General features: G+C 45.0%; 1 protein-coding gene across 1 annotated transcript; it reads right to left on the reverse strand.

The window, feature by feature from the left end:
* Positions 1-606: 606 nt before the first annotated feature.
* Positions 607-5,979, reverse strand: LOC122046741 (photosystem II stability/assembly factor HCF136, chloroplastic-like). Its single transcript, XM_042607584.1, has 8 exons — positions 5,485-5,979; positions 4,125-4,360; positions 3,592-3,722; positions 2,822-2,954; positions 1,857-1,979; positions 1,154-1,228; positions 921-1,036; positions 607-804 (listed from the first exon to the last, which is right to left on the reverse strand). The coding sequence occupies exons 1-8, from the start codon at positions 5,828-5,830 to the stop codon at positions 738-740; spliced, it is 1,227 nt and encodes a 408-aa protein (XP_042463518.1). The 5' UTR covers positions 5,831-5,979; the 3' UTR covers positions 607-737.
* Positions 5,980-13,591: the final 7,612 nt, after the last annotated feature.

The following is a 13,591-nucleotide window of genomic DNA, read 5'->3' on the forward strand; positions in this document are numbered from 1 at the left end:
AGACAAGTTGGATAGATTATGTAGGTCGAGCAAAATTGAATAAACTAACTAAATGAACAAGCCTAATAAAGGTGATTGGCCCAACACACCTAGCATGCTAAGCAAAATGGATAGTCCAAATGAATTGAACAAAGTCAAGCGGATGGAGTTGATTACAAACAAATTGACTAGCTAACCCAGTTGGACAAGTTGAACGGGCCAACAAATAGGGTGAGCTAAGGGGCCTTAATCATCAAAATAACACCGACAATTTGAACAAATCAAATGGATTAAATGATCAAAGTGAATCAATCATGATGACAAACAAAGCAAGATGGATTGAGTGAGTGAGATAGCCGAATTGACTGAGCCAAATAAATTACTAAGACAAACTAGCTTGATAAGCCAAATGATCTATGGGAATGATTAGGTGGACCTAGCAAATTAGGCAAATTAATCTTTCATAATTAGTATTGGAAAAGTTATTTCTTATATATTACCTATACAATTCCTATAAAAGACATCTAAATTCACATAAATAAGAGAAGTATACTCTTTCATGGAAGATCTGACTTGTTAAAATAAGCCGTTCTCCTCAAAATTCATGTGCAATTGTGCAAACCTCACTTTACAATTGCAAAGTCAGTTTCTTGATTCGAATAACAGAATCTAGAACAGATTGTAGAAATCTTAACAGATCTCACATTGACAATATGAACATAATTAATACTCATCTTTACAAAAGCTAAAGATTGCTCTTAACCGAGATACCGAAGCAAGACTCCGTCATTTCCCAGTACAAATCCTTTGTTGTCATCGATAAATCTGCGCAAAAAGGGCTTGTCATAGTTTGATCATCACGCTAGTATTGGAATGTTATTTGGCTACTAACAGGAAGGCAAAAATGACTGATACAAGGAGGAGCTCGAGCAGAAAATTACTTCACTGAGTACAAATTTGCTGCAATATTATCTGCAGCTTTATCACGAGTCCATGTCTTTCCTCCATTTGTGGTTCGCAGAAGAATGCCGCTCCCCCCAGCAGCCCAAGCTTCTTCCTGGCATTGAAATTTCGTGAAACTTGCTGTTTTATCCGCATAAGAATAGTCTCTAGAACAAACTATTATTAAGATGTTCGGTAATTCATGAACTTATTTCTGTCTCAAGATACATACCTTCGAGCGAAAGCCAACATCAAGGATTCCAAATCCTCTACTCTGGACAGGAACTTCCTCGAAATCCTCCGTTATCTGAAAAATATATCACTGACCATTACCAACTCATTTCTGAAATCTCTTGCAAGAAAATTCCTAACAAGGAGAGTTCAGCATACTCTTTTATCAGAATTTCATCAATCAGAATCAGGAATCATTAAAATAAAAAGTACATCCAAATAGAGTCAAGAATATTGGATTCCATCAGTCGACCAATTAGTTCTCCAACACTTGTGAGGGAGAAGTTATTCATTAACTTTGAATAAGCTGATCAAAGGACTAGTGTAGCATTTGTCAACCAGAAGAAGTATTCAGTTTGAAAATACTAAAGAGCTCAAGGAAAAGGATGAAAAAACTTGTTCCTAAACTAATTTAGGAACAAAAGGGGCCTTGGCATTGTTTTCTTATTAATATGAGTTTGTGGAAGTATTTGGTTACGATGAGTAACATTTTCAATGAATTTTAATTAGGTAACGACAAGCCATGTCTCAGCTACTTTCTACATCTATATAGATCTCATGTCACTGTTGATACCTATGCAAGGTCATATGACTTCTAATATTATGGTTTACAACTCAAATGATATCAGTGTTGAAATTAAACTCTTTCCACATTCAAGGCGTCAAATGATGAAAACAAATGGCTTACAAATAATTGGCATTACCCCTGTGCCTTTACTGAGAAAAAGACCACCACCACGCACAAGAAGCCAAAGACCACCATCAGCTCTCCATCCCATATTTTGAATACGGCGAGCAACTGCTCTGTTATGGGGTTGCCAGAACGCCTAAAGAAAAGGGAAAATTTTGAGCTTTAAGCTAGACAAAAACATCATCTTACGTGAATGTATGACAATAAACAGAGCTAATTTTATGTTTGTAGTTGGTATACTTTATCCCAATAGAAAACTATCCACATGAATGGTTTGAGTGCCATTGTTAGCTGATAGAATGCAGAAAAGTTATATCACCCATGTATTATCCACTAAGTGAGTATTATCTCCATTAATGTATTGAGTTCCTGACAACAAAGGCTTTACCTGATAACAACTTTGAGAGACTGTAATATAGAGAGCAAAATGTCCAGCAAGAGAGTGACAATAACAGATAGGAAAATGCAAAGTGAAATGTAGATCAATGACAGTATAGGGCAACACATTATATACATTTTAGCTTTATCTACAGACGTGTCAATGTTGCATTGAGTAAACTAACCTAATCGGACCATTTCTTTTGCAATTTACAATGGTATTGGAACAGAAACTGAATTATTTTGTTTGAGACTGGTATGCAAGCTCACTATGCTCAATCACAGACAAAATGCATTACCAAAGATCCCTTTCTTCACATGATAAGAAATAATGTAGAAGAAAAAATAGTTCATTTTATTCTCTTCCAATAAGAGTATAGACACTGTCTCCTTACCTCTAGGGTTTTCCTTTGTTGGAGGACTAAGGTTATTATTCTTTTGAAAACATGTACCAAGTCCCAAATACTAACATGGTTAGCTGACTGAAATAAACTTACTGTCAATTAAAATGTCTAAGAATCACAAAACACTTAGAAGGATACACTACTCCTTTTGATTTTGTCAAAAGGCAGATGGAAGAATAGAAGATCAAAGGAAAACCTGTCCAGGTTCCCAGGTCAAGTAGAAGTTCCCACGACTTGAGACAGCAACATATTTACCATCTGGAGAGCGATTTACTGTGTTAAAGGTTCCTGTATAGTAGCTAGCACCACTTATGCCACTAGAGACTGTTCTGCACAATGTATAGTCACAAGTAAAAAAAAACAAAGATTTTAGTCATCACAGGCCAGAAGTATAGTAATTTGCTCATGAATCATGAGGCAGAAGAAAGGATAGCAACCAAAGCATTCATGTTCTGAACTCCACAACATTGTGTCACTTAAGATCATTGATTTGTGATTTTAGTTGGAGCATAAATTACTTTGATATGAGAGCAATCCATCACATAAGGAACCATCCAATGCATATCTAATAAGGGTCAATTTAGAATGTGCAATCCATGTATGAGGCCAATTCCATATCCTAAATATTTGTTGCCTAGGTAGCAAATAACTTTACTATTGGCTGCAAGCAAAAGTTTTACTAGCCGTAGGGGAAGTCATTACTAGCATATACAACTAAACATTCATGCACTAGCTTCTCAAAGATTACCATAGTTCTCAATAGTTTTCATTAGAAATGAGTAATCTATCAAATTTAAAAGTCATATAAATGGTGTAAATAATGATCTTCAGAGAAGTATAAAGATAGGTGCACTGAAGAATCTATTTATCTTCTATCTAAAACCATAAAATAAAAGTCAAATGCTTTGATAATTCTAGCATAGTTGACACTGGTGTTGATTATTTTAAACATCAAAAGAACTATACCTGTTAAGAGTAGCTGAAACAGTCTCTTGAACAGCAGCCTTCCAGTTGTATCCTCGATTTGAGGTGACATAGATTGCTCCTTCATCAGTGACCATTTCTGCACTCTTTTCCCCTGTTGCTTTGATATAAACCTGCAGTGGTAGTAAAGTAAAAAAAAAAGTGATGATGCACATATGGAAAAATCTGAAATTATTATTCTAGCACCTTCTTAAAAATTAGCCCATGAGAAGTTTAAAAAGAAGGGTCCAGGCAATATAAATGATGTGCAAGAGCATCATCTTTTCTATCAAACCAGTTCCAATATCAATTATCTTCTTAGGTTCCATGCAATATCAATCACATAGTAAAGAGTTTCACTGATGCTGAAATCTTGAGAGTTGAGATGCAAAATGACCTAAACAAAATGTATTATAAATGAAGAAATAAGAAATGTGTCATGAGTTCTTGCATATGCATTAGCAATGAGCATAAAATAGATAGGATAATGTATGGATATTTAAGTTGTGTTTAATGATGGGAATAAATTCCTTTACCATATCCCCTGGAAGCTGAGCACTTAGAGGTATTCTGTCCCAGCTTTCACCAGCATCTGAAGTGTACAATAGAATAGCAGGTTTTCCAACAATCCACCCTTCCTTCCCTTGGAAGCTAATGGAGTTAAATCTGTAATTGAAATCTTCATCTTCAGCAGAAGGTATAGACCGTGGGAACCAGGTGTTTCCCCCATCTTTTGTCTCCATTATTGTCTGCCTTGTCCCCAGTAAAAAACCTGAATACAAATGACACCAGTATCAAGTTTTTAAAAGCACACTCAAGAGAGTTTTCATATACTATGAAAAGTTTACGCTGAACATGAAATAAATAATGGAATGTCATAGAATAGCATCAGAACAAGTCTCAATTATTTGTTACCAAATGATACACCTAAACCCCCCTTGGTGTAAGTAACTTCAACACATTCTCTTGTTGCTTGTCTCAATCTTATTTGTGCTTTCTTTAGGTGGTAGTTCGAGTTGACTGATGTTTCATATGATAATATCTATGTCGAAAATGCATTCATGTTTGAAGATCTTTATGAATAAGTTTATATAAAGCCAGGTTAGGTTGCTCAAGAGAGACTAGAACATGCAAACTCAGAAAGCAATATATGGTCCCAAACAAAGTCAACGGTTGTGGTTTGAAGAGTTTAATCTAGCAATCACTCAGCTTGGTCTCAAGTTCAACAAAGCATAGTTCAGTTTTGTCCAACATATGCTAATAAGATCATACTTATGTGGCAATCTATGCTGATGACATTCTTTTAATAGACAATTATGTACAAGGTAGAAGTTGTCTGCGGAAACCAAATTGTTTATAAAGATTTGGAAAAGGCATTTTTTATTTTCCTAGCACAGAAATCCTTTAGTAGCCTGAAAAAATATCTCCTACTCAAAAAAAAAAAAAAAAAAAAAAAAATTGGAAAAAGCTGGTTTACATAAAACATAATTTGTTGTCATAATATATTGTTATCAAAGATTTGTCCCGAAGTTCATATTACTAGGCCACATGTGTCTTTTGTAGTTGGTATTTGTAAGTCAATTCATGTACATAATTAGCTCTATCTCACGGCTAGGTGGTAAGCATAATAGAGCAAATAAAAATGTAGTGATACATGAGTTTCATACTAACTAGATTAGTGTTTAATTTTATCGATATGATCACTAATTTGTTTATTAGGCTGGAAGAAATAGTGAAAAAAAAAATTATCTTGATTACAAGTAGATAGTTGGAAGGAATTCAATTTCAACCAATTCCTCTGTTCTAATTCCCTGCGAATTGCGCGAGAACAAATGGAAATGAGGTTTAAGCATAAAGGAAAGGAATCAAGTTTCTAAGGTAAACATAAGGTTTTACCGTGGTTCATGTCGTCGGGGACGAACGCAATGTCGAGGAGGACGACGCCAGGGTCGATTGGGAGGTAGACGCGCTCCCACTCGGCGAGGGCGGGCTCTTCGGACCTTGCGGGGGCGGAGGGCGCGGCAAGGGCGGCGAGCGCGAGGGGCGCGATTGCGGTCTCGGCGATGAATTCCCGGCGGGTCTTGGAGCCGGGGCCGGCAGGTAGAGAGGCCACGGGGCGGCACAGACGGCGGCAGCGGCGGTGCATGGGCCTCCCTATACAGGCGGCGGCGGCGGAGGAGGAAGAGGTGGAGGAGTGGGGGAGGAGGAATTGGTGGAGATGCGCGACTTGGACGCTCGCCATTGGAAGGGCAGAAGGAGGACTGCAAATCGCAGCCTTGCCCTCGGCTTTTGGTCTGCGTTCGGGAGGGGAAGGGGGAGGAGGAGGAGGAGCTGATGAATGGATGGTTACTTGCGGTCTGTGGATTTGGTGGTGGCTGTGCTGACAACGAGCGCAGCCAAGCGGAATCAAGATCGGACATTATCTTTCTTTCAAATAAATATGAAAAATTAAATTAAATCACTTTTCCTACTTTTCTTAATTACTAAATCGGGTTACAAACGAGGATCCTAAGTTATTGTGTATTTAAAAAAAAAAATTTCAAATGGAGTGCACAATCATATGATACTGAACTTCTAGGCTGTTCGCCACGAATACTTTCATCTGATGAAAAATTTCTATGGAATCAGATTGATTGTCCTAGATTTGGTGTTATCTAATTTAACCTTCTTCCTTTATTTACTAAATCACAAGCCCAAAGTCTTTGGTGCGTTCATACGCGGTGGGACAAACGGTTATATTTTACTCTAGGATTTTAACATAGATATTCTGGTAATTAATCAGTAATCTAATATTCGAATCTTAACTACGGCATATTATAGAATATTTTTCATCCAATAGGATGACAAACTTAAGGATGCTGATCATTTTAGATGGACAATCATAAGAACTTTTAAATTTACTTGATATGCGGAATATGAGGTCAGATTGTTTATCTCAAAATTAGACGGGATGTAAGACTTGGATACTTGATATAAAAAATGGTACGGATGGGATGAACTTCCTAGGCAACGCGAGTTTGAATCTCATTTGGAGTACATTACATTTGAGGAGTTTGAATTACTTATGATGTTGGGTCGTCTATTAAGACTCATCTGTATTTCTTGATTTAGTTAGTGAGAAATTTTAGTTGAGCCGGATTGGTCCCCTTCAAATTAGCTGGATTATATATGTGCTTCCTATCAAGTAGAACATTTTGGTAGGAATCACTTTCCAAATTAATCGGATCGGAATAACTATAATAACTGAATACCTAAATTATATAAAAAAACAATTAATTACTAAATCACACCCTGCGGTCGCTCCCGACCTCTGCGACTTTGCTCACGATAGTCGCAATGAGACTGGAGAAGATGTTGAGGACGATTAGAAGGGTGATGGAAGAGAAAAAAAAAGGAATTGCATGAGATAGAATACAATATTATAAATAAGTGTTATTGTCAAAAGTGTAATTAAATCTGAGATATTTATACATATTTATAAATCAATTATTAATGCTGAATTAAACCTATATACAGATTTATTGGGTAGTGTATATATATATATATATATAGTAATCAAATTGTAGAAATACTGAATTTAAGAGAAAGATTTCAATTCGTGATCCGGTGGTAAGGAAGAGGGATCACTCGTTGGCGGGAGGTCAACGACACGTGGAGGTCAATGGTCAAGAGGGTCAATCCCAAGGTCAGGACGAGCGGAGTGGCGGGCCGACCGAGCATCCGGTCGACCGAACATCTAGCCAAGGGTCTCCCGCACCGGACGAAAGATAGCCCGACCAGGGGTCGGGTTTCCGATGCTCAAGGTAAAAGGGTCTATGGGCCGGGCGGATAGGCCGTTCGGCCGAGCCGCATGATAATAAGCTGCAATTCCATCCGAGCACATGAGCAGGGCTTCCCGGAGGCCATGAGCGCCGAGCGGTTGGTTCGCTCGGCCCGGGAACAGGTAATAGCGCTAGGAGACAAAAAGGACAACCGGTAACTTTATCCTCGAGACACCTACCGCCGACAAACAGCATGGTCGGCGGCCGGAGCGGACAGAGTATCGTACGGTGGAAGCTTCCACCGTCACATCCGGGATATGCTCGGACAATTGCGGAATGACGTCAGACATGCTTTTCTGACACAACTTACTGAGGTATGTTTGGGGAAGAGTGCACGCATCAAGAAGCATGTCCACGCCTTCCCGGGGTCCTATATAAGGACCCCCAGACTTCGACGGAGGTATGCAATTCTGATCACTATAGCCATAGTAATGTTGCCTTGTTCTTCTTCTTCGCTGCCTGACTTGAGCGTCGGAGGGTCGTTGCCGGGAAACCCCTCCCGGCTCGGCTTCTTTGTAGGTCCGCCGGAGGTCCACATCACCAGTCGAAGACACCGGAGAGCACCACGTCCCCAGCGTCCATCGACTCAGCGCTCGGACAGGATCAAATTGGCGCCGTCTGTTGGAACACACCTGAATCCGAGCAAAGACGATGGAAGAAGTTGAACGCCAACTCACGGTGACACTCTCTCTCGAAGAACTAGACGCGCTCATCCAAGCGCGGGCGACCAAGATAGTCGAGCAACAGCAAAAGGCTCAAGCCGATTGGATAGCGCAACAGGCAACGTCGGCATCAGGCGGTCGGGCGGCACTAGACGACCGGCCGGAGCAGCTCTCAATATGGGGGCAGAACAAAGGTCTGACCAGCACTCAGGTGGAAGCTCCGCCCGCCCCGATACCGTTCCATCGAGCTTTATTCCAAACTCTGTCAGAAATCGCGCAAGCCAACCTCGACCGGGGCTCTTCGTTTGACGAGGCGCCCATCCGTGACGCAAGGAAGGGTAAGGCGTCTCGGACAGATTCGTCCCCCGAGCGGATCAATCGGCAGTTCTCCGAAGCCATCCTACGCGACCCACTACCAAGGCATTATGCGCCCCCGGCGATCGGGGAATACAATGGGACCACTGACCCGGACGACCATCTGGGGTAAGTTCGACAACAACGCCACTTTACATCAATATACAGATGGGGTAAAGTGCCGAGTATTCCTCACCACCCTTTCTGGGTCAGCGCAACGGTGGTTCCGGAGGCTGCCAGACGGATCAATAACAAGCTTCAAAGAATTCCGCACGGCCTTTCTCCACCACTTCGCAAGCAGCAGACGCTATCAGAAAACTAGCGTCAGTCTATTCGCCAACAAGCAAGGATTGAGGGAGTCGCTCCGAGCTTACATCCAACGCTTCAATCAGGTGGCCATGGACATCCCGACGGTCACCTCGGAAACTATGATGAACGCGTTCACACAGGGGCTTGTGGACGGTGAGTTCTTCCGATCGCTTATCTGAAAGCCGCCTCGCAGCTACGACTACATGCTGAACAAAGCCAACGAGTACATCAATGTGGAGGAAGCTCAGATAGCAAGGAAAAAAGAAGTACCCTCCGAGCCACCATCCCCAGCCGAGCGGAAGCCACCCACTACTCACCAACTATCGAGAGGACCACGGGCAGAAGCAGCTCGTCCTCATCAGCACACAAGGCCTCACGCCATTCAACAGGTGGCAGCCGATCGGCCTAAGCTCAAGGGGAAGGTATGGACTCCCATGTTTTGCTCGCTCCATCAGTCAGTAACTCACAACACCCGCGACTGTCGGAGCCTCCCCCCAATCGCTCATCCTACGTCGAGGAGTTATCATCGTTGATCACCTTCGTCGAACCGACAACATCAACACCAAGGTCCCGCCCGACTTACAGAAAGAAGATCTCTCGAGCGGCAACACGACCAGCAGCACAGGGTCATTCCTCGGGCATCGCATGAAAGACCCCGACAATTCGCTCGGGAGGAGGAGAATAGAGGCAATGAGTCGAGGGGTGAAATCAACATCATCGCTGGAGGGCTGACCGGAGGCGACTCCAACAGGGCACGAAAGGCGCATGCAAGACAACTCATGATCCATGCAGTTGGTTGTAGTCAGGAGCGGGCGAATGGGCCCGAGATCAGCTTTGGGCCTAGAGACCTCGAGGGAGTCGAAGTCCCGCATGATGACTTCCTCATCATCCAAGCGGTAATAGCTAACTATACTATTCACCACATCTTTATTGATACAGGCAGCTCGGTCAACATAATCTTCCGGAAGCCCTTCGACCAATTACAAATCGACCGAGCCGAGTTGCTGCCGATGACAACCCCCCTCTACGGGTTCACCGGTAACGAAGTTTTGCCAGTCAGACAGGTCCGGCTGGCTATCTCGCTGGGGGAGGAGCCACTCAGAAGAACGCGGAATGCCAACTTTATCGTGGTCGACGCTCCCTCCGCGTACAATGTTATCTTGGGGCGACCGGCTCTCAACGAGTTCCGAGCGGTCGTCTCCACCTTCTGCCAGAAGATCAAATTCTCGGTGGAAGACCAAGTTGGGGAGGTCCAAGGAGATTAGCTTGCCGCTCGGCGATGCTATGTAGAGATGGTCCGAACCGAGACTAAATCCGCTCGGAAAGTGCCACGAGTCGAGGTAAATGCTATAACCGAAAAGCCACATTCTCTAGTTTATGAAGAAAATGAGGAGGTACAGATCCACCCTGCCCGACCGGAGGCCACGACTTTCATAGCATCTGACCTGGAAGCAAGCCAAAAAGAGAAGCTGGTCAGATGCCTCCAGAAAAATTGCGACGTTTTCGCTTGGTCGACCCACGAGTTGCCATGAGTCTCGCCGAGCATAGCGCAGCACGAGCTTCACGTCCGACCGGATGCTCGGCCGGTAAAGCAAAGGAAGAGGGACTTCAGTGCTGAACAGAATATCATCATCCGAGCGGAGGTTGAGAAGCTCTTGGAGGCCGGCCACATAAGGGAGGTACAGTTCCCGAGCTGGCTCGCAAACGTGGTGCTGGTCTCCAAACCAGGCAACAAATGGAGAGTTTGCATTGACTTCCGGGATCTGAACAAGGCCTGCCTGAAGGATTTCTACCCTCTACCCCGGATCGATCAACTAGTAGACTCCACAATCGGGTGCGAGTTGATATGCATGTTAGATGCTTATCAGGGCTACCATCAAGTGCCGCTCGCCCGAGGAAACCAAGAAAAGGTCAGTTTCGTCACTGCAGACGACACTTACTGTTACAACGTAATGTCGTTCGGGCTGAAGAACGCAGGAGCTACCTATCAGCGGTTGATGGACAAGGTATTCCGGGAGTAAATCGGGCGCAACTTGGAAGTATACATAGATGATATACTTATCAAATCCATCCGAGCGGCGGACCATTATACGGATTTGGAAGAAACTTTCCAGACACTGAGGAGATACGGGGTCAAGCTGAACCCCCAGAAGTGCTTGTTCGGAGCAAAATGCGGGCGTTTCTTGGGCTATATTGTGACCGAGCGGGGCATAGAGGCGAATCCCAGCAAGGTGAAAACATTGCAAGATATGCCGCCTCCCAGAAATCTTCGAGAAGTACAGCGCCTCACCGGTCGGATAACGGCGTTATCACGATTCATCTCCCGAACGGCCGACCGAAGCCTCCCTTTCTTCAAGATTTTGCGCAAAGCTACCAAGTTTCAATGGGACGAGGAATGCGATCGGGCGTTCGAGGAGCTGAAGACTTATCTCAATTCTTTGCCCGTGTTGGCTAAACCGGCTGTAGGAGAGCCGCTCTGTATTTACTTGTCTTCGACCGAGCATGCTATGGGCTTGACATTAGTGAGGTCGAACAACGAAGAGCAGCCCGTGTACTTCTTAAGCCACATTCTAAAGGATGCTGAATCTCGCTACACTGGTCTCGAGAAATTGGCTTTTGCCTTGATCCTCGCAGCGCGGAGATTGCGCCCTTTTTTCTTGGCACATACAATCATTGTGATGACGAACAGCCCGCTGGGAAGGGTGCTCCTGAATCCAGAAGCGTCTGGGCGGCTCATCAAGTGGACAACAGAGCTGAGTGAATTCGACATTCAGTATCAACCCCGCTCGGCGATTAAGTCGCAGTCTTTGGCAGATTTTGTGACCGAGGTGCAAAATCCTGAGCCCGAAGGTATGTGGAAAGTATTTGTGGATGGATCGTCCACTCGGCTCGGAAGCGGAATTGGTATCCTGTTACTTTCCCCTCAAGAAGAGCGGATGCACCTGTCCGTCCGGCTGGACTACCGAGCAACCAATAATGAAGCGGAGTATGAGTCCCTCATAGCCGACCTGCAGGCCGCGCGGCATGTGGGAGCTAGCCGGGTGACGCTATTTTCAGACTCCCAGTTGGCTGCTCAACAACTCTCAGGGTCCTTCGAGATAAACAACGCGGGGCTCAGGCTCTACGCGGAGGCCTTTGAAAAGCTAAAGACCAACTTCGTCGAAGTTGTCATACAGAAGATCCCCCGAGCCGAGAACCAGTCTACGGACGAGCTAGCCAAGCTCGCCAGTTCGATTTCGTCGGTCGTCATCCAGCAACCAATCGAGCAAGTGTCCCTAGTGGCACACATCGACCGGATGGAAGGCTTCACATTCCCGAGCGATTGGAGGACATCCATAATAGAATTTTTGCGATTGGAGGTCATGCCGTCTGATCGGGAGGAAGCCCAGCTGTTGAGGAGGAGAGCCGGCCGGTTCACGCTCATCGGGGATGAACTTTACAAGAAGGCGTTCTCCCGACCGTTGCTAAAGTGTATCAGCTTGGAGGACGCAGAGTACATTCTCCAAGAGGTACACCAAAGATCTTGCGGAGGTCATCCGGGCGGCCGGTCTTTAGCTAGGAAGATCCTGCTGGCCGGATACTTCTGGCCAACACTACAGGAAGACGTCGTTCGGACCGTCGCTACCTGCCTTTTTTGTCAGAGGTACCACAACTTCTCCCATAGGCCTACGAAGGAAATGAAGGCGTCCATAGTATCCTGCCCATTTGACCAATGGGGCATGGATATCGTAGGACCTTTCTCCATGGCGACCGGTCAGCGGAGGTTTCTACTGGTGGCAGTCGACTACTTCTCCAAATGGGTCGAAGCCGAACCACTAGCCAAGATAATCGCGCAGATGGTTAAGAAGTTCATCTGACAGCATATAATTTGTCGGTTCGGCATCCCTCGTCGGCTCATTTCGGATAATGGTCGGCAGTTCATCGATCAGCAGCTCGGAGAATGGTGCAAGGGGTATGGCATCGAACAACACTTCACCTCCGTAGCGTACCCTCAAAGCAATGGTCAAGCCGAAGTGGCCAATCGGGAGATCCTGTGGATACTTCGGGTTCGGCTCGACCACGTAGGAGGAAGCTGGGTGGACGAGTTGCCGGGCGTACTATGGGCCATTCACACAACCCCAAAGGAGGGAACGGGGGTAACACCGTTCCACTTGGTGTACGGAGGTGAGGCGGTCGTCCCAGTCGAGGTCGGAGTAGAGTCCGATCGGATCCAAAGCTACGATGGGGACAACGCCGAGCGGAGGCAGCTGGAGTTGGACCTAGTTGACGAAGCAAGAGCTAAAGCAGCCGTCCGGCTGATGGCGTACAGGCAGAGAATGAAGCAGAATTACAACAGGCGTGTAATTCCCAGAGCCTTCCAGGTCGGCGATCTTGTGTGGAAGAAGGTGAAGCCGGTCGGCGATGTGAGCAAGATGGAAGCTCCCTGGGCGGGCCCCTTCAGAGTCGTCGAGAAGCTCCGATCGGGTGCATACTACCTGGAAGATGAGGACGGACGGCGGCTAAATCGACCATGGAGCGCAAACCACCTCCAGCCGTACCGTGCTGGATAAAAGGTGCACCAGTGTAATTCATTTCATGTATGTTTCGTTCGTCTGTATCCTTTGGCTGCAGGATTGAAGATAAGAAAAATTGCGAAGAGTCTGAGCGTTATTCGCCGAACGACAACCTACATGAAGACCGTTGAGCGGCGACGTTAAACTCTAGAGTCAGACCGGCGACTATAAACCCCCCCGGCTTGAAGACCGTTGAGCGGCGACGTTAAACTCTAGAGTCGGACCGGCGACTATAAACCCCCCGGCTTGAAGACCGTCGAGCGGCGACGTTAAACTCTAGAGTCGAATCAGCGACTATAAACCC

Source organism: Zingiber officinale, chromosome 2B, assembly GCF_018446385.1.
Source record: "Zingiber officinale cultivar Zhangliang chromosome 2B, Zo_v1.1, whole genome shotgun sequence".
Classification (NCBI taxonomy): domain Eukaryota; kingdom Viridiplantae; phylum Streptophyta; class Magnoliopsida; order Zingiberales; family Zingiberaceae; genus Zingiber; species Zingiber officinale.

Bases quoted from the DNA above. Each gene is read 5' to 3' on its own strand.
- LOC122046741 (XM_042607584.1), bottom strand. From the start codon at position 5,830: ATGGCGAGCGTCCAAGTCGCGCATCTCCACCAATTCCTCCTCCCCCAC. The intron at 1,229-1,856 runs GTAATGCCAATT...TATATTTTTCAG, and splicing joins TTCTCAGTAAAGGCACAGGG to ATAACGGAGGATTTCGAGGA. The intron at 1,037-1,153 runs GTATGTATCTTG...TTTCAATGCCAG, and splicing joins ATGTTGGCTTTCGCTCGAAG to GAAGAAGCTTGGGCTGCTGG.